This window comes from Camelus dromedarius, chromosome 15, assembly GCF_036321535.1.
Source record: "Camelus dromedarius isolate mCamDro1 chromosome 15, mCamDro1.pat, whole genome shotgun sequence".
Classification (NCBI taxonomy): domain Eukaryota; kingdom Metazoa; phylum Chordata; class Mammalia; order Artiodactyla; family Camelidae; genus Camelus; species Camelus dromedarius.
In genome coordinates, this window is record NC_087450.1 from 40,727,805 (window position 1) to 40,749,787 (window position 21,983).

Genomic DNA, 21,983 nt, shown 5'->3' on the forward strand with positions numbered 1-21,983 from the left:
CTCTAATCAAGCTTAAAATATAAACAGATTTTTTTCAGGTAAGTTGAGCAGTGGAAGAAATACACAACAAATAAACTAAACATGCATGGGTATCTGATGTCATCATTCTGGTAAATTCTCAAAAATTATTCCCCATTATGTATCACTAGACATGTATGAAAAGATGCTTAAAGTAAAAGATGTTATTAATAGAATTAATAAGCACCAGGTCAATGCTGTAATTTTTTTTTTCCTATCAGCAAAAATTTCTTGCCAATAGACAATGACACACAGTGGTTTTGTTTTGTTTTGTTTTGTGTTTTTTTTTTTAGGTCAGATGTTCTGGGACTTCTTGTTCTACAAAAAGATGATGCTTGCCAGTTTCACTTTCCAAACAGCATTACATTCTTCTCTGGATGTGATTTTTTAAAAATGGAACTACAACTGCTAAGTCAGAGAAGGTCACAGAGATAGGCTGGCCCGTGAAAGAAGGTACAAGGCTGAGCAACACGAGACGGCATCCGTGAACTGCCTGCTGCTCTCACTTCTGTTAGCTCGTTTCCTCATCTTTGAGAGTGAGACTACCTGCCTGGTAGCACCTTCATAGGAGAAAGCACGAACGCATGAGATAATGTCTGTGAACCACAACAGACTCCTTGGAGACTGGCGCTGTTTGAAAGTGACTTTGTCAGTGACAGCTGAGAAAATCCTCAGCGAGCCAGAAGCCCGGGGACCTCTGGTTCTTGTCCACGACGAAATGAGAAAACAGCCACATTATTTGGCTGCTGCTTCTTTCAAGCCTTTTTCATAGTGATAGAATTATGTATTATTTACTTGGGGAACCCTGGTGACATTTCTGTTAAATAATTTCCATACACTGAATATTACTGAATACTCCCCTAACTGCTTTCCATTTGCTTAGATAAGTTTTAAAACTTCTTTCCTTTTCACTGTCCATCTTTATGCTCTGGTTAATCCTTGAATATCTTATCTTCCCGTCCTGAGTCTGTGTGGAGAAACTGAGGACCCATATTTGACCTCTTTGGGGACCATCGCTTTGCACATGAATGCTTGACAGATAAGCCCACACCCTTTAAAAACAATCTGACAATTACAGATGTTCTGAGAAGATTTATGCACAAACAAGAGGAGTCAGAGAAGGGGGAAGTTTAAAGAAGTGAACACTTCTCGAGAACTAACAAGGGGACAGGCACCATCCACCCTTTTACTCCCTTTAACTTGCACAAACCTGAAAGATGACTTCATGGTTCCCATTTTACAAATGAAGAACTAAGCTTTTTTTTAAAAAAAAATTTGTCTGTGTTTTAGGTGGGGAGGTAATTAGGTTTATTCATTTATTTGGTACTATATTTTTTAATGGAGGTACCAGGGATTGAACCCAGGACCTCGTGCATGCTAAGTACTGCGTTCTACCACTGAGCTATACCCTCCCCCCAGAACTAAGCTTTGAACTGGCTACTCAAAGGGCTCCAAGGTGGAAAGGTACCAAGTGTGAGGGTCTGAGCTGATGCCATAGTCCCTGTTCTCCTGACCCCATGCTTCCTCTCCAGAGCAGAGGAAGAGCCCCCTTACAGAAGAGCAGAGTGGGGACACTTGTCACCTGCACTGTCCCATGGCCCTAGGCCATCAGGGACGAGTTCATGGCTCTGTTCTGATAGGAGTGGATCAGAGATGCAGCAACATAAAATGCTCTCCACTTGTCTCCAGATTACTCAAGGGGCTGAGGCAAGAGGCCAGGAAGAGAGGCAGGTGCAGGCTGCCAAAAAATGTCTAATGAGCTCTCCCTCCAGGCCTGGTTATTAAAACAATGAAAAAACCCAACACATAGAAGCCAAGGGACAGCTGAGAGCAGCCTGCCCCAACCAGCCTATCTCTCTGTAAGCTCTGGAAGCCCAGCCACGTTAGCAAAGAGGCTGAATCTCAGGCAGTCAGGCAGGGAACCACACAGAACCGCCACCATCCCCACACTCAGGCTCCTCAGAAACCTGCCCAGAAACCCCTGCTCTTCTGCCCTCATGTTTCCACAGTAAGATTTAAGCAGAGGCTCAGTGTATTTCTTCATGAAAGTAACTATTCAAAATATACCAGGTGTTTTCAAAAAGTACCTATGTGACTTGGACACAAGTGGAAGCAGAAATATTCAACGGTTAATCATTTTGGCCATGCTATAAAGACTTGTCAAAACATTTTTCTAAAGAGAGCAAATTCACTGCTGGGGTCAATACTAAGGAAATTTTATCTAGCACAGCTGGAATTTGACCCAGAGCTGGTCAGACAGCACTTCGGGAGAGAGTCTGCAAGCAGGTCCCAGAACACATGCAAAAGAAAGAAGCTGAGACAAAGGAATGGAACAGGGTGAAAAGGTCAAAAACTGAAAGTCCACATGGTAACTCCTGCACCATGTCCCCACATAAATGACGCAGACACTGTAATTAAGTCTGTGTTTGTGCTAAGATCCTCCGCAGTTCATTGTTCTAAAGTGACTTCACTCCACATACCAGGGAAGGCAGATACTGAAGTGAGTAATAAAGAGAACATGAAGACGGAAAATAACCCAGACAGAGCCAGTGAAGGGAGGCAAAGGGACTGTGATTCCAGAAGGCGGGAAGAGCTTGGATGAGCTGGTGTCCTGCACAGACTGGTGGAAGAAAATTAGGACCAGGCCAGGTGCCTCCCATCCCCAAGTTCAGGACCCAGACCTATTTTTCATGGTCACGTACACTGGCACAGCCTCCCCGTCCTCCCAGCAGACTCACCCTCGCAGCGGCCTCCCGGGGTCATGCGGTACCCGCTGTCGCAGTATTCACACCGGAAGGCCCCCACGGTGTTGACACAGTGCCCTTCTCCACAGATGTCCGGCCTCACACACTCATCGACATCTACACAAAGCAGAAAACATCATCGAGTTTTATTTCCCAAAACGTAATTTCAAACCCCTCCCATCTCCCAGGTTAGTTCGAATTTAAGAATGAAGGAATTGATTCCTGCCATCTATCATCTCTTTGATTTGCTCCAAGAAGTTGAATGGTTGTGACTTATGTGGAATCCAAAAGAAACATTTAACACTTTTGGTCTTTCCACACATCTGATACTCTTCATTCAAAAGTGTTGGGAAAAAATCCATTTTTTAATCTTCCAGTATCCAGCAGATTACTATGTTGTAACAGGCGTTTAATAATAAAATCTAGATTCTCTCAATAAGCCCTGAAATGATGGAATCTTATGGGAGCTTAAAACCTGCATCTGGGAATTTTTGCATCAGAAAGAATACTGCCATTACCTACGCAGTTGGTACCCTCCTCGCTGGCCATAAATCCTGCTGGGCAAATACACAAGAAACTTCCCTCGGTGTTTTCACAGCGTCCCTGGGAGCAGAGGTGTTGGTCCTGAGTACATTCATCAATATCTGTTAACGAAAACACAGATAGAAGCTTAGTGTAGTGGAGCAAGAAATTCTCAGTCTCCCTGTTTGTGAAATCCCAGCATACTGTTCCCTGTGTCCCACCAACCTTTACAATTGAGGAGAACCCTAAAAGGGACAAGACCGTTCTCCCTGAATACTTGAAGGGCTGTTACTAGCAAGTGGGAACACCTGTATGGTATACTGCTTCGAAAGCTCCAACTGGAACCATGACACCGGCGTTTCCAAAGAGACAGATTTCAGGTCAACACACAAGGACCCGTCTGATAACTAGAGTCACGTAAGCACTGGAATTCACTGTGCAACACCCAGGCCAGCTCAGCACGAGTCAGAAATGTGAAAGGCAGTCTTCCACTGTGCACATGAGGGGGCGCTAGACTAAATGCTTTCAAGTGACTGTCCTTTTCAAGTTTATATTTTGGTGTTCTAAACATAAAACCTATCAGGTAGGCGAATTCAAGAGAAATAACGATCTTATGGGGCAAGGAGATGATGCCTTCACTGCCCTCCTGCATACGTATGCAAAATCAAATGGCAAAAATCACGCCTTGCACAATGGCATTCAGCATGTTCAAGTAGGTTTAATTAGGGCTATGCCTTTGTTGCTTTATATTCGCCTTTAACTTAGTGTTGAATTTTCTTTTTCTAAAGAGAAATTAAATTTGGTGTTTAACACATCAGAATGGTTTACTTAACACCATCACACCCCTTTCTGAGATTCATGTTTTTTCCAAAGAAGCATACATGGAGGTCTGTATAAATTCATTAATAGTTTCATGTCCGCATATATGATTTTCAATATCAAAATCCCTTTTAGAAATAAGATATTATGAACTTGGACGAATAGAATTCTTTATTACAGCATATATTAATATTAATCTGTTTTGCTAAATATGTGTGTAGACAGAGATTTCTAGAGCTCTTAATTATTTACATACTTTAGCTGAACAATTCTTGGCAATTATTTCACCTTTATGTAACTGCATTATACTTGGCAAGACAGGTGGCACTGCACCAAGGGGTAAGAGCCTCTTAGGAGTTGAGCAAACCTCTTTTGAATCCCCTGGCTCAGGACTAAACATTTTTTAAAAAGTAAACACAAAAAAACATTTTTTTCATGATAAAAAATGTTCTTAATGTGCAAATATTTGACATTTAATAATTTCACCTATCAAAAGTATCTTCTTACCAATACATTTCCTCTGTTGCTCACTGAACTTGTAGCCCTCGTAGCATATACAGGTGTACCTCACCGGGAGGTTAATGCAGTGTCCTGCTCCACAGATATCAGGGTTCACAGTACATTCATTGATTTCTTTAAAAATAAATAAACGTGGGGGGAGAACAGATATAAATAAGGATTTCACTGCTACCTGTAAAGCATTACTTTGTGTTCCCTGATTAATTTATTATCAGTCATGCAATTGGAAAATAAAAGGTGATCTCCAAAATCAAGTATACATTCATTTGATTACTGTATAATTGATCAGTTTGTCCCACCCAAGGTCATCAATAATTCCTAATGAAACAACTTCTAAGAGGAACTGAAGCAGGTGGAAATTCAGAAAGAGGCCGTGTTGGACTTTATCATTAATTCTTATCTTCCCAGATGGCGTATCAATGAGTTTCCATCCACTCAAGCTCATCTTAGATGATGGCCTGAATCATATTTCTCCTGATAAGAAACTGATGTTAACTTTCTATTTGTTAAGCAGGCTAAATTCAAGTTCCAACAAATATATTCAACTTCCTCCCAAATTTCTCATTAATTCTCCAGAAATATTTATCCCTTCTAATCAAAGCAAAACTTATGGCTGTAACTTACTCTTAATCTGCCAGTTTAACAGAATATTTTATTTATACTGGTAAAGTATAGAGTCTTCTTCAAATCTTCTCTGCTAAATTCCTCCCTAGCCCTCCTACCGATTCCTACATGAGACTCACTTCTTCTATGAAGCCTGAGATTAGCCTTCAGTCCTTGCTTCACTCACAGACACAGGCAGTGGGCAAGGCAAGGTCAGAGGAGTTCCCAGGGGGTGACGGCCATCAACATGAGCTTTATTGCCAAAACATTGGAGGACTCAAAGGTAACCTTCTAAGATGAATTGCTCCAAGATAGTCTGTTGATTTCCATGACCTTTGTAAGGGTGTATAAAATTGTAGGGGTGGGTATAGGCAGTGAAGCTGGGGCCAGAAGCCCAGGCTTGGCCACCAACCTTGCTGCCCTTTCTTAGCTCTGTAACAAAGAGCAAGTTAACTTAAACATTCTAAGCCTCACTTTTCGGCAGGTGTAAATGAGAATAATTAGAGCACAGACTTTAGAACGTGAGGTTCAAAAGAGATGACCTAAATGATGCACGTAGCCCAACACCTGGTACATTGTATGTGCTCAATAAAAGCCAGCCAGTATTACTGATCGCTGTGGTTGTTTCTATTGACGTCATTTAAGAATATATAACAAAGAAACAGCACATTTATAACAATACTACCTCGGGCTATTATCTCATTGTCATCACCTGGTGAACAATGCTTGACACAGACGAGGCCATGAACGAGCCCAAGTGGCCCAGTGGAGGAAGACCAGGCACTCAAACATGACAAGCCAAAGCACACCTTTGTTAGAGGGTCTACGTTTTGAATGAAAAGAAAAACAGGCATGCTACTGTTACCAATAGCCCACTGTGAATTCTGAAGAAAGATGTGAAAAACAGTGCTTTAACAAAAATTCACTATGGAAATAACCTAAACTGGGGTTGAGATTGCTCTCCAAAACCCAAACCACATTCATTTTTCATCAAGTGTTATTCACTGTGCTGTGATTTTAAGACAACTGATGCAAGTCATCTGAAAAGTTGCTAGGCGTTAAAAGGAAGCAAATGACTACAGAGCTGCAGTATTTTACACAAAATCACATGGATTATGGGAAAACCACACATTTACTAATTACTTATATCTTCAGTGAGCCCGCTTATGCTAATTCACTATCAAAAACCAGATTGTATATCATCAGTATAACATCAAGTTACAGAAAAATTATTTGAAAGGCTAAAAACATGGGTGATTAACATGACTGCTTAAACTTCAGTGACTGATAGTAACAACATGAAACAATGAATTATGATACAAAGTATAGATTGTTATATAATCACTAGCAGGATAGGAAAATGCTTGTTAAGAAATATAGTTAGGTACAAATTGTCACTAGATATGATCTAAATTACCTAATACACAGAAAAGATTGGGAGGAAATAAATCTAAGTGTTGGTGTTGTTTTCTTTACATTTTCCTGTATTGTTCAAAATTTCTAAAATGAACAAGAATTATTTTATAATCAAAAAGACTTTCTTAAAAAATTATCATTTCTATGTGCCTCAAAAATCTAAAGGTAAAAGGTAATCTTCTCCAGGTCTTACTCTTAGATCCTTGGGTAAGAATTCTCTTCACTGTAAGAATTCGTTAGTAGAACAGTAAGAGAAGCACATCTTTAACCATCTCTTCTTAATGGAGGCAGACACCTTCTTTGAAAATTACTGGTATTTAGATTTCTCAATTTCCTCTGTAATGACTGACTTTCCTATATGTTCTCTGTCTTTTTCTTAAAAGAGAAAAGACATGCTGATAAAATTTGCAAAAAGAAAAATTAGAAGACGACTTAATATGCTAGGAATAAAAATACAGAGCTAATTAAAAGGCAGTAAATCTAGGGTTTTCATGAAATGTTTGATCAGTACTCACTGCCCTACCCCCCGCCACTGACCCCCAAAATACCAATTTGTTGATTACCAAATATTTATCTGTCCTTTTTTCAGGCATAACTTTAGAATGAAATTTTTACATGTGTCAACAAATGTATTCAAAAATATGTGATGCTTAATTCAAATGAGATACATTCCTAGACCAGTGTGCCAACACATATAAATTGTTTCTTCTTAAGGCAGCTCTAAGATAGGATAAAGGGTTAAGAATTTTAACTCTTTGGTCTTGGGAAATGAACAATAATGGCCCTTCCTTCCAATCTGGCATCTTAAGTAGAAGCTATAAAGTTGAGAGATTTATGAGGAAAGTCTGAGGATTGTTAGCTGATTACCTCATAGATCAAGTATATAAAGATGCAGCTTGAAAACGTTAATCCCAGTTGGCACCAAGATGTGGAAGAAAATGTTAGTGTGATGCCACTAGAGGGTACTAAGAGATACATCAAAGGGGTGGAGGGACATTAACTAACATTTACTTGATTTCTACACTTTCCCATTCTTTTACACAAGTGATTAACGTAACTTTCATCAGTTTGACCTCAGAGATCCCTTTTATCCATTTACTAGGAGGATTTCACCCTTCTAAGTTAAAAAAAAAAAAAAAGCCATTAACAACTTCAAAACACCTCTGCCTTCTCTTTGCTAATCAAAAAATTTCAGATTATAGTCAACTATACTTTATTATAAACTCTAACATTGTTAAGACATTAAACCTTAACTGTTCTCAACACAAAAGAAAAGCATGAGACAGGAAAAAGGTGTTAGCTAACGCTGCTGTAGCAATCACCCTGCCATATATGAGTATGTATCAAAGCAACATGTAGACCTTAAACTTACACGAGGTTACATGTCAATCACATCTCAGTAAAAAAAAAAAAAACAAAAAAAACAAAAAAAAACCCCAAAAACATTGATCAACACCATTTTTAAGATAAAAAAATGAATGACTTGTGCTCACATTTTAAAAATTTAAAAACACGTCTCTTACTACCTCTTCCCATCCTTCTCCTCCTTGTCTGTTACACTTTCATTCTTGAGCACATGTATGTTACACAGAAAGGCAAGTCCTGAAGATACTGTCTTAAAAATGGGTCATAAAAAGCTTCCAGCTGTCTCTGTATTTTGGGGGTCAAAGACATTACACTTTATAGTTTTCTGAGAGGTCACTCACACCTAGGCATGTGAACCTGTTCCCACAGAAAAGATCGGTTCATGTCAAAACACAGATTTCTCTGTGTGTGCCCACTGTGTGGATACAAGCACTGGGAATATGGTAAAGCCTCACACAGGAAACACTAATTACTGGTCTCCCGGGGGCTCCGGTTAACGGGAATCCCTAGTCTTCTTTAGCATGTTTGGTCTCTCAGAGATCATCAAGAGATGGCTCCCACAGAGCTTTTCCAAGTGTCCTCCTTCATAACGCCCATCATATGCCCCGGGGTTTACAGGACTGCCCTACCCTTTCCTACTATATGTGGGCCTTGAAATAACTTTGTCTGCACCTGGCCAAGGACCTTATTCTTGTTTCTTTCCCTAGTGTCCACTTAGAACTTGGAAAAAGAGCCATGACCAAAAGCCAGTGGAAAACCAAATGCTCTATTTATCCCGATTACAAGGCCAGTGGTGGATTTAAGAGTTTGGTATCTTTATTTTCTAGAGCTAAACGAAAAAGAAAGCTTTTGGCAAAATATGAAAATGAATATGCTGACCTTTGGCTTTTTTCCTCGTCATGTGATTACTCAAAATAAATAAACAAACAGAGCTGGAAATGTTATTAAAGCATGATGATTTTACATGGAAAAAAGGTTCATTTTCCATTAGCATACACAGTTTACTGAGGCTGTTATGACACTAGTAATATGCTTCAGGGACAAACGTTTTTATTAAGGGGTCATTTCTGAGTTCTGGAAAAGATCTGATAAGCAAAATAGCTTTTCTAACGATTGAGCCATCATGATTACAAAGGTTTACACAAGACAGGCATGAAAGTCAAAGAATAATTTCTGGCTGGTCTGCCAGGGCCATGGAGAAAGTTTAGGAAGAGCTGGAGGAAGGCATCAAACATCAACTCATCGAAAGGTTTAGAAAAATGCCCTGGCTTCCTACTGCCCCACAATGAGCGTAAATTGTCTCGCAACAATTGAAGCAGATGTTTCCACTTTGTAAATACTTGCCAGAGGAGTAAAGGTTTGATTTTCCAACCTATCCTTGAGCTATTAAGACACTATGCTAAATCAAGAATTTATATGCTGAAATGTATAATTTATTTGGAAACAGTACGCCAATAATGTTGCAAGCCACCAACTCAGCTGCTAAGAGCGGAAAATATCACCCTTATTCCTGCAGATATGTGGCCCACTTTATAATTATTGCGTATCAAAGTGAGTCTGATGAAATCTGCAAAGGCCACTTCCAATCTCGCCATCATAAATGTATCATCGCTAAGCAACATGAAGCTGGTATTATTTATTTTAGACACCTACTTGTTATTCTATTCCTTTCTTCAACTTACATGTGAAACTAACAGTGACAAACGCCCACCTCCTTTGTGCTCTAAGAAAAAAAATCATGACCTTGTGTTCCTGAGAGAATTGATCAGCTTTCTCCTTCAATCTCCATCTTTGGCTGTCTTAATCAAACCAATGGCAATATCTATATTTTGATTTAAATTAAATTTGATATAAAAGTCTTTGTGTTCCAGTGTAGATTACAGATTATAGCGTAGCTCCAAACTTGCAAACCATTTAAATTCAAGGACTATTTACAATGTGCTCCCTGTGGACGGTTTCAGAAAGATTCCTTTGCTACAGGAAGTAGGAGCACCTACGAACGCTGCACGAAAATAAAATTTCAGTGTCATTTGTTTCCTGGAAGGAAATATTCACGCTTCACCCATGTGATAGCAGATGTTAGCCCTGTATCTCTGCCAAACTCAAGTTAAGCTGTCTTCTAACAACATAATATAGCAGAGATACTTTTTCATTTTTTTCAGTCAGCCATGCAGTTCAGTTGAAGCTGAGTAAGGGCTACTTGTTATTCCTCACACAGCTGCATTTAAATAACAAAACTGCACTTATCTAGCCCAACAACCTCTGCAAAGCTAGTTTGCAAGAAGTCTGTCCTTTGAGGTCAGCCATTGTTAAAAAGGCACAAAATGAAAGCATATCTTCATACTGGAAAGTGGAGCTACTGTATGTGAAAGATCTACTGAATTAAACTGTTAACCTGTAATTTTTCTTCTTAACACTGAGATAAATAATGAGAAGATCCCTGCTGCTTAAGATGGTGTATCACATGTTGGGACGCCTTGCAGGGCCTCGCAGCCTCTCATAGATGGGTTTAACCAAGTGGGTAGAGACATATGAGACTTCAGAACAAAGAACAATTTTAGCCATGGCCATTTAAAAAAAAAATCATAGTATTCCATTGTACACTAGAAACACTTACAATAACTAACGTATCTTTATCTCCTTATTCTGTACCTACAGTAAAACTGCAGAGCAGGTACCCCACACTAACTGTGGGAGGCCACGACGCTGGTGCACGTGTTCCTTGAGGGTTCGCCTGAGGAGGGTGCAAATGCACTGCTGAGTCCATGATGTGACTGCACTGTTCACTCCACTCCAGTTCACCTTGGGATGGAGGTGCTTTTTATAAACACCTTCCAGTGTGCTGTCTCAATTCAAATATCCAAGAGAAACTAGACTCACAATTTTGAGAAAATGGGTAAAAGTCTTTAGTTTTTTAAAGACATATAAAAATTATATTCCTCTAAGATACATCTACAACTTGATGTCTTAATATGTTCACACTGTGAAACGATCACCACAATCCAACTAATCAACACATCTAACCAAGCACATTTCTGTTTGAAATGGTACACCTCGTGCTTCTGAAGAGGCAACATTCTAAGGGAGGCTGCAAACTCCTCCATTAGCTTCTCCTGTTAAAACACTGCCAACCTCACCCTCCAGAGGGATCATGAACTTAAAGTGACAGGATGCATCTTACTGATATTCTTTCCTGACTATATTTTTCCATATTAGAATGTGTGCAACACATAAAAAATTCTAAAATGACACAACCACCAAACCTCTCAGACCCCACCACAAAATATTATCACTGCTTATACATGGTGAATTTTCTTCTAGCATTTCCTCAATGTCTTTTTCATATAACTGACAATACTCTACATTATTTTTATATGCTTCATCTTATATTTAATATTTTGTTATCATCTTCTGCTAGATTTTAATTAAAATTTTCCAGAAATACTGTAGTATTTTTTAATGTTCCAATGCAGATAATAATTACCTATTTTCCAACAGTTAAATGTTTAGGTATTTTTCCCCCTATTTTTTCTCTATTATACACAGTGCTGTGGTAAGTATTCACTTATATAAACCATTGTAACAGTTTTGGGAGATATTATTTCTTTACACTGGACACCTTAATATGAGGTTACTGAGCCAAAGTTCTGAACATTTAAAAAATTCTTGATAAATATTGCCAGTTTGTGCTTTCCAGAAAAGCTGAACCAGTTTACATTCCTTTCAGCAATGTGTGAGAGCCTCAATTTCACTGTAGCAAAAATTAAATACTACTTTGATAAGAATAAAAAAATGTTATTTTAACTTGCATTTCTCTGATTACTAGAAAAGTGGAAATTTCCTGTTACATATATGTTTCTCAGTACTTTTTCTATGAATTAACTGATTATACTATTTCCCCATTTTTCTATTAGTATTTTTATTGCTGATTTATAAGACCTCACTATACATTAAGGATGTTAACTTTCAGGCTGTTGGTTTCAAATTATGATAAATTTTCCTAATTTGTCATGAATGATTAAAATAATGTTTATTATAAAGAATTTTGAAAATACGTGAAATATATTGAAGAGCATAAAGATTATCCATGATCCTATGAACTAGTGATGGTTAAAAACACTTTGATGAATTTTCCCTTTCTCTGTGTTTGTATTTAAAAACTAAAATGGGAATCATTGTGTTCTGTATTTAATATTATGCCTAAACAGCTCCTCATGACATTAAATACTCTCTTAAAACATTAATAGCTACGTGATATTCCACTGCATATGTACCATAACTTAAACATATTCCTTTTTAATAATATCCAGATTATTTCCAAATATTTGCTAGTATGACTAACCCTGCCATGAGCAATCTTATATATCTGATACAATTCTGACACTGCATTTAATGTGAAGTTCATATCCATGTCTCCTCCAGTAAATACTGTGCCTACCTGTTACTTGAGTGGGTGCAATGACTTGGCTGGCACTTGATGTAGAAGCTTCAGGAGCTACTTCCACAGGCACAGGGGGTGAGGTTTTTTCAATCACTACTATACAAGGAAGGAGGGAATAAAATGAAAATTAAAGCCTGTTATGGGCATTGAGATCCCATCTCAAAATGCAAGCATAATTTAGTCTAACAACATACCACAGTAACTCCTGGATGTTAAGAGCAGTTACAGGTCCCTAAAGCCCATGGTATTAGCCTATTTCAACATTTAGCAAGAATATCTGAGAGCAACTCAGAAGTCAAGAAAAATGACCCTTCATCAAATGAGGAGCCTCAATAATGTTCTAGTAATATATACTCCTCCTGACCACAGAAAATAATGAAAATCCTTTGTATTATTATAATACTTATAATGCAAGAGTCCCCACTTATCCACAGGGGTACATTCTAAGACCCCAGTGGATGCCAGATGCCACAGGCAGTACCACACCCTCCGTGCACTATGTTTTCCCTACACTGATCAGCAGAAAGCGTAGACTGCATGGACACTGGAGGAAGGGTGATTCACGACCCGGGCAGGATGCAGCAGGATGGCGCGAGAGTTCGTCATGCTTCTCAGAACAATGCACCATTTAAATCTCATGAATTGCTTATTTCTGGAATTTTCCAGGCTGCAGCTGACTGCTGAAAGTGAAACCATGGATAAGGAAGCAGCGACTGTACCCTACTTTACACGAACGTTATGTGACTCTGTTAATAGACCTAAGTGTATTTTTCACACTCCACTCCACTTATGAATTCCAACGAACAAAACTTTAAAATTAAAGACACAAAAGTCCTTGTCTTACTCTCATGTTCAGAATACTCTTACAAACAGCACATCAACACAGCCTACCTGGAAACTGTGGGTGCAGATGAATGGTCGAAATGCCCGGAGAGAGCTGGGGTTGACCAGGCTCAAGTTTGGTTTTCTCTTGATCCAGTGAAGGGATTTCCTGGATGGTTGTATTAAAAAGGAAAAAAAGAGAGCTGAAAGTAGGAATTTTTAGTTTCCACATATTACTGTTTTAACTTAATTCTACTCTTAGAAAGGCAGCAAACACCACAGGACGTTATAGAAAAGCCTATGCAACTGTGTGAATTTTTTTTTTTTTAAGAACTACTGCTGTGCTGCTGAGACAGCAAGCCCTTGAGTTTTCCCGGCAGTGCTGATCCCTGCACACACCCTCACCCACTTCCCGGGGGCCCAAAGCAAAAGGTCTCTTCAGATATTTTAAACAACTGTTTTGGCTCAGGGGCCCACGTTTGGTCTGAACCAAGGCTACACTAACCCCAGAGGAGAACTAAACCGTCAGCTCATGCACGTGTGCCTTCTGCCCAAGGAAAACGACCAGACATACTCTGCAGATTAAATAATGGATACAGGTGTGTCATAACAAAGACCACACGACACATGAAAACATTTCAAGCCAGCCAGTCATTACAATAACTGTACTCCTCCACCTCCACCTCCACCTCTCAGAACAGCGGAAGTCAGACAGAGCATCCGAGGAACGGGGACTTGGAGGCGCACCTGGGCTTCCTCACATATCCTGTTGCCGACTCCTGCCCCTGGACCACAAGCCAAGACACAGACTGGCACCTATGGCTCAGGGTCCAGTTACAGCTCCTTAGGGCTCACGCAGACTGAACAATCAGGATCTGTGGCCTCACTCACACCAGTGAGGAGTCCAAATGCTCCCTTCAGCACTCCTTTCAAAGCATCCATCAAGTTACATGGTCACTGTTATCCTACACGCCCCCTCCGTCACCTGCTTTAATCACAGCCCTGATAAAACGCTTTCTCCCCTGGCCTCTGTCTCCCTTTCACCCTCTCTCCTAGCTTTACTTATCACCTTTTCAGCTCTTTATAAAATAGATATCCTGCCGGAGTATCACATCAAAGACTCAGTTTTGCAGGCATGAGTGCTTACAGGGTAACTCCACTTAGATACTCCACAAATATTTCAAACCCCCCCACCCCCTACACCAAGCAGGCTTTCATTCCAACTTCTTTTCTGTTAATGCCACAGTCACGAATCCATCCAGGTGTAAAGTCACTTTTTAGTCCTTCCTCTTTCACTCCTCATTCCCAGCCCTGCCCATGTCCGCTATTCCTCGTATTTCATCTTTCTCCGTATACACAGCCCCCTTTACCTTCGTCTGTACTCACTCTCGCATCCTCACTTTACTGCGGTCATCTAATCGGCCTCTCCAACTCCCTTTTCTCCCCATCTCAGTTAATCCTGCTATCATTCGCCTTCCAGAAACACTGAGCACTTAGTACTTTCCCCACATTGTCCCCTCTTCTTAAGATCACAGACTAGCTTTTTTATTATCTATTTAAAGGTGACCTCAGTCTCGATTGCACCCGACCTCCTGCAGCCCATGATCAGCTGCAAGGTGTGGACCACAGTCAGGTGTTAACCCGCTCCTGCAGCTGACAGACTCCTCCCACCCTCTCATCAACATTGGGCAGCCAGCTCCCTCACCAGTGGCACTTCTTCACTTGACAAGTTGGGTCTGGCTGAAGCTCAGGGTATCTTCTCGTGTTTTACAACTGCAGCTTGGGATTCCAAGCCTTCCAAAGCAGCCCAAGTTCTTTCTAACCAAGTCTTCCTACTCCCCTAACTGACCTCTTGCTGCCTCCCACCCCATCCCCTGCACCTGTGCACATATCATTTCCCACCACTGAAGCACCCTGCTTTCTCTTCCTTAATCTTTAATAACATGAGACGTCTGCAACAAGTCAAAGCCACAAAGTCTATGGTTGGATTTTTTCCCACTGCCTCCTCTCCAAATAAACTGCAGGAAAAGTCCACAAGGAAAACTTTCAGGCCCTCTTTCAGATTCTTAATGAGAGTTACCATAAACTCAGCCATAAACAGAGAACAAAACTCAGGAAAGATGAGGCTGTCGGGGAGCTGGCTGGCCCACTCCTGCGCTAAATGATTCCTCTCACGTATCAACCAGAACTGAATTTAAAATCCACAAAACTACATACTGTATGCCGCTGATCTTTAGAGACGCTACCCAAGAGCTGTAAACACGCGTGTGAAATATGTGTATCTGCTGTGCTGCTTTCGAGGTCAATATATCACAACACTTTTCCTTAATGAGTGCTAGCACTCTGAAATCATCCTTGTTTTCTGGATTCTTTCAGCACTTACAACATTTATGTTAGTCTATCCCCATGTTTATAAGCTAAAGACTTTTAAAACTACAATAAATTATGTATGTATGTGTTCATCTAAATCCTAACACATACTGCAGTCTTGACAACTGAATGGATAACACACAAATGTATAAACATTTAATAATTACCTAATTTTCATTCTACCGTAAAATATTCATACAAGAAACAATATTACATAAATAGGACATAGATCCAGCAAATGCCTATATTTTCCTCTAATCTCACAATTCATAGCTCCATTTTGTGCCAAAAAACTCCCAAAGGACTGATAAAAATTTCTCTAAAATTTCTAAGAAGCAATGTCCTCGTATTTGATTTTAACGTTCAAGGGTAAGCTCTGTTCCTACTGCAATTTAATTCAAACATGCACGTCAAGTTTTAGTTGAATTAAGTACATTGCTCAGTATATAGGCATGCTGAGAATATATAATTACATAAACGTGTCAGAATCTTTCTTCCCAGAGCTGGTCCAGGCCGTGAATTGACTCCGTGAATTCCATTTAAGCCCCTGATTCCCATCAGTCCCATTATTTCCTTCTCCCTAGAATTTAGGTTCCATGCGAACAAGGAGTTTTGTCTGATTTGTTCTCTGCTGTTTTCTAGCATTCACAATAGTGCCAGTTATATATAGTAGGTGCTCAATAAGCATTTCTTGAATGAATGAATGCTTTGTTTCCTTAAACCAAACGATGCATAACAGACATGTTACTGTATTTGTCTTTAAAAAAAAAAAATCACACGTAATCTAGAAGAAAATCATTTTGAAGGTTAAATAAAAGACTTGCCAACAATGAATAAATTACCTTCTCAGGGGGTACAGTTGCCACTAAAACCAAAAAAGAAAGAAGAACATTAGTACAATTTAAGACAATACACTATATGATATTTCAACTTTTAAAAAGCAACAAAAGTCCAGTAAGTCTCCAAAAGGATCAAGAATCAAACTAAATCAAACGCAGAATTATGGTCATCTACCATTTTGGAGAATTCTACCCATGACCAACAGGGAAAAACTACTGGTGCTGTCATTCCTCAATTACAGGGGGACCAGATAGCAGACGTGATGAAGTTCTTTCCACCTCATTTATTAACTAAAAGAGTTAAAAGAGGCAGCACCTCCCAGCACATTGTTTCACGCCTCATCGCAATTTGGTAAAACCTCCCCCATCTTCGAAAACAAACATTTTCATTGTGCTTATCCTTAACATAATATATCATGTTTGAAATGCTTCCTGATGTCAATGTTAAAAAAAAAGATGCCTCTATTTCAATAAGAGATGTAAGAAAGGACGCTGCATTCTTGATGCAGACTGATCTTTAATGAAGCCCTGTGAGCATTTTCGGGAAGATATGCTAATGAGATTAAGAAAAAAATCACAAGCCAGTAAGATCCGATGAGAGATTAGCATCAATACGCTGACCAAATTACATATTACACAATCATCAGCACTGTGACAGGGTGGTGGTGGTAGTGGTTATGCCGCCCTGTTTTGAAACACTTGCTTTTCAAAAATCCGTATGTAGTATTAGTCCTCAAGCCTTAGGTCAGTAATTACAGGGATTTTTCCCATGAGTCACCATCCCCATAAACATCAGTACACAGATTTGGTAGATGCATTAACTTCTAAACCCCATCAGAGCACCAGATTGCTACCACTGCTGCAATATACTTGTGGTTAGAAAAAGTCAACCGACAACCTATTCTGCCTTTCTCACCACCCAGAAAGTCATGACGCAGAATCTGGACCACAGCCCATTTCCTCCTGCTTGTGCAGAGGAGGAGGAGTTGCAAACACCTGGCCACGACACCTGAAGTGTATAGGAACAAACTGGCCAACACTGTCAATTCTAGGTGAGGTCCTGCCTGGGCTGCCAAGCCCTGGAGAAGGGCAGCAAGAGAAAGAGCAGAATAAAACAGGCTGGAACACACAGAGGTTCAGAGCCTTGGAAAGAGACCTCTATACCAGGGGGGAGGCCTGGCCAGGCTCCCAAATCCTCACTAACCTGGGCACCTTCTCTCCTCAGAAAATCCATCAACGGGTACCCTGAATTCTGACTAAGAATCAAAAGCCAACGGGAGCTTTATTAGAGCCAAGAGATATTCCACACAAAGCTCAGAGTTTTGTTCCTTCAGTCTGGGGTGGGCTCTTTCGTGGTAACAATACTCAAAGGATTGGATATGCTAGTTTATATGGAGAGATAGAAAGATAATTCCTCTCTCTGAAGTCAGAGAGAGAGAGTCAAAGTCAACTGTCTCTGGTCTCCCTCTGGAGTATGAGGCCTTAGCCACTCCCTTGGAAAAATATGTTCCTTGGTCCCATCACATACTCTCTGTACGACACCTGACAAGTCAGGCTCCCTCTTTCTGTCTTAGGATTTTCAAAGGACTTCACTAGGTGATTTCCAGCATTCCTTTTGTTGACCCTGTCTTCCTGCATTCTGCCTCCCATTATCCCTGTTTGCCTGTGGGGCTCTGCTTCTTGGAAGCTCAGTTAATGCTTTAACTTTTAAGTGTGCAGATTCTACTATTTAAAGTAAATGAAAATTTGTTAAATGGCCCTCTAGACACAGAAATTAATTCGGGCTATATCCTGAAGAATCCAAATCACTCTCCAGGGAAAAACACCAAGAAAAAGTAGGTTCCAAACACAAGACAGTGTCCTAAGATTACCATGGAATAACCAGCTAGGTACCTATTACTTTGAAGCAGTGCTTCTCAATCAGGGTTAATTCTGCCCCCAGGGGACACTGAACAATGTTTGGACACCTTTTTGGTTGCAACAACTGGAAGGGGGAGGGTACCACTGGCAACTAGAAGTTAGAGGCCAGAGATGTTGCTAAACATCCCACAGAGCACAGAGCAGCCCCCCACATCAAAGAACTATCCACCCCAAAGTGTCAACAGTGCCAAGGCTGACAGCCCTTGTTCTAGAGGGGATGGGCAGGGAAACCACAGCAAAGACACACAGATGGCTAGGTCCAAGATCCATTTCCACTCTTACCTTCTGGCTCCGCAGCTCCTGGCCCCTGTTCCCGGGAGAAGGTCAGGGCCTCCACTGGCTCTTCCTTGGCTGGGAGAGGTGGAGGATGAGTACTTTTAGCAACAGGTTGAGTGTTCTTTGGCTTGACAAATACAGGTCCTTTACCTACATGGTGATGGATCGGCCTGCGTCTATGAACGCCAGAAACCGTATAACCCATTCCACCAGGACAGATTTCCTTAAAAGCAGCTAGATTTGGGATGGGAAAATATTCCTTTTAAAAATCTAAAAGTGCAAACTTATACAGAGGAAAATAGCATGATGAATATCTCTTAATAAATCATCACTAATATCGTTACATTTAAAAACTTCAAAAACGGATGCAAAATGCTTGAATTCCTGTTAAACTAGTATAGTTACAGAAAACCAAAACTTTTCTCTTACTGAACATTCCTTCATCTGTTACTTCCTTATTCTCCCAATCAGAATTATATATATAGCATATATAGCATATATCAGAGCATATATACATATATATCAAAACAAATTATGAGATATTATATGTATTTTTATTATATACCACATTATGTATTATATATAAAAATATATGTAATACGTTAGAGTTTTAGGTTCAGAACATACTATATATATTATATATATCTCACAAGTGTGTGTGTGTGTGTGCACGCAATATCAGCAAAAATCAGGCTTTTCCTCTTACTTTGGTATGGCTTCAGTAGTTATTAATCAGGAGCTCAGTAATATCTAAGTTAAATGACTAGCAAGAAGGTTAAAAAAGAAAAAGAATCCACTATTGAGGGCAAGGAGGTGCTGAAATCTTCATCAATTTGTTTCCAGTTGAAGAGCCCAAAAGAATCAGCCAGAATGGAGAGTCTCAGCCAACAAGGAGAGGCTGGTTAAGAAGGCTTGGAAAGGACAAGTGGTTTTGAAGAGAGATGGTGAAAAGGAATCCAGCCACGTACACATGCTCAAGAGATGGTGGAAAGAAACAGAGGAACAAGGTGACACCAAGTTAGAGTGCAGTTAGTTTCAGGGCAAGGGATGACCAGTGAGCAAAAGCCGGACTATGACAAACTGGTCGAATTATCTCAAGGACAAGAAGATATTCTGTGCCTCAGAACTACTATCCTCGCCAGGAAAGCGGTTTTGTACGTTTAAACAAAAAGCAGACTGGGCACATGTGATTTGCTAACCTCCACTGCATAATCGCCAGGAATAAGTCAAGGGGGAAGACAAGGCCGGCAAGGCAGTGTGTGGCCAGAGGAGGAAAAATCCACCTCACCCCTTTGGTGTTGGTATTGGAGGCAAGTTACCAAGTGCAGACACCAAGGAGCTTATGGTCAACTTTTTTTATTTCTACTTTTAAAATTGAAAGTAAAATAGTCACTTCTCAGTTCCACTGAACAAGAGATCTCCTATTGAATGTTCTGGACCTAAAATTAGTTCAGTAAAAACAAAACTCTAAAATACTCCTTAAAGCAGGCTAAAACATTGTTTTTCTAAGGATCACACATGAAATGGTGGAATCTCATTCTTACGTTAAACTATGAAATACAATTTCCACATGAAAGAATAACTGTTTCCAGAAAAAAGCATGTTTTTCTAACAAATGTTTCAAGTATTAATGAACTAAGTATTATTTTTATGAAAATCACCATATAAGCAAAAATTGGTTACATGCAAACATTTTATCTTTAATGTTACTTTCAAATTTAGCTATTGTATTTTACTGAAGAGCCACCTTCTTAATTTATGCTTCATGTTAGGGTTACAGAAACTTTCAAAATTGAGCTTAAAGAGGAATGATTACCATGAATTATCACGATTATTTATTTCATTGACTATTACTTTTAAACACTGAGAGACTCAGATCCCACAGGAAGATACTAGGACCTTTTGAAGATGTCAAAGATTATCCAGTATACTAAAATGCCATCAACACACTGTCTCTGCCTTACCAGTTCTTTCTGATCCCAGCCATCAGAAGAGGTGGCTCATGATATTTATATTTAAATCTTGTCTACGACAGTGTAAGTTACAGGTCTGAGACATTAAAATAAGTGGGAGTTTATGCTCTTCCCTAAGAGGGGACCATCTTGCCAAACAAGAAATTAAGTACACTGTTTATGCTGACCCCATGGGGGGCTACTCTTTTTTGGGATAAGATCACGCCCACTATTTGCAGGGTATGTTTCTTTCTCTTCCACTTGACTCTGCTTGACCCTGCTTGAGAAGCTGGTGACTCCCTGAGAGGAGTAGGGCACACAGATAAATTTATGTTTTCAGGGCATTGGGCCATTACATACCAAACCGAAGGATAAAGAATAAATCGACTTCTTAATATTCAGTCCCCACCCAGAAGTTCACAGGAGCTTCAGCAGGACCTGCCCTTGAGTTATAAACCTTCACAGCATAAGTTCAATCATGAATATAGTTTTCTCCATTTCCAAGTGGAGAAATGAAGTGCAATATTCTCAGCGGAACAGTGACTGAGTAAACAGCCCCAGGTCTAGTCACTGGGCAAGTGATGAGCAGTCAGTCGTTAGGAAAGTACAGACCCAACAGGGCACTTTTCAGAGCCAACTTAGGGCCCTAGAAGCTACAGAGAAAAAGTCATGGCTCTTCTCAATGTCCAAAAGGAAGTCTAACATTACACAGAAATTGGAAAACCTCTTCGTAAGTAATTTTTTCCACTGATTCAACCTCATATGTTCGTGGTTTCTACACAAGTGATTAAAATTACTTAATAATACAATGCATTTTAAAGTCAGAAACCAAAAATAACCCAAGCTGCCAAAATCATCCTGTGTGCCTGTGCAGCAGGGCACGGATGTGAGTGCACGGCTGGGCGCATCTTACCTGTGCCTGGGAGGGGGCATTTCTCACAGTGCGGGCCCCAGGCCTTGCCCACACTACAACAGCAGAGCTGCTTGGTGAGGTGAACAGACAGAGGGTGCATACACTGCCTTCCGGAACTGACAAGTCGGTAACACGGCCCCTTCTCTTCAGAGATCACAGGGGTGTCCGCTGAAGCAGAGAGATAAGGCCTGATGTCACCCAAGAAACAACAAAAACCAGATCGACATTTCATGGAACAAACATGAACATCTGGATTCTTAGAAGCCACGCTTCAGAATAAACCTACGTAGATTCAGGGCATCACCCTTCTTGACTTAGAGTCAGTTTACCAAATGAGTTCTAGAGTCAGGACATCAAACGTCCCTGTCTCTGTCTGGTCCTGTCTTTCATTTTAGCAAGCATTAAAAATCAGGTTTGTGTCCCTAAGTGAAAAGAAGTAACTTC

The 21,983-nt window shown here is 40.1% G+C and overlaps 1 protein-coding gene across 17 annotated transcripts in view; it reads right to left on the minus strand.

Moving 5' to 3' along the window:
- LTBP1 (latent transforming growth factor beta binding protein 1) overlaps nt 1-21,983 on the minus strand; it is a 399,284-nt gene that overhangs the window by 97,447 nt on the left and 279,854 nt on the right. For 7 of the 17 annotated variants that reach the window (XM_064494599.1, XM_064494596.1, XM_064494597.1 and 4 more), the window contains 8 exons: nt 21,540-21,707; nt 18,681-18,908; nt 16,482-16,504; nt 13,339-13,438; nt 12,445-12,543; nt 4,611-4,736; nt 3,281-3,406; nt 2,757-2,879 (listed from right to left, as the gene is read on the minus strand). In XM_064494599.1, coding sequence (XP_064350669.1) covers nt 2,757-2,879; nt 3,281-3,406; nt 4,611-4,736; nt 12,445-12,543; nt 13,339-13,438; nt 16,482-16,504; nt 18,681-18,908; nt 21,540-21,707 — 993 coding nt within the window. The remainder of the gene's footprint in view (nt 1-2,756; nt 2,880-3,280; nt 3,407-4,610; nt 4,737-12,444; nt 12,544-13,338; nt 13,439-16,481; nt 16,505-18,680; nt 18,909-21,539; nt 21,708-21,983) is intronic. The other 10 variants (XM_064494598.1, XM_064494595.1, XM_064494606.1 and 7 more) reach the window with 3 other exon arrangements.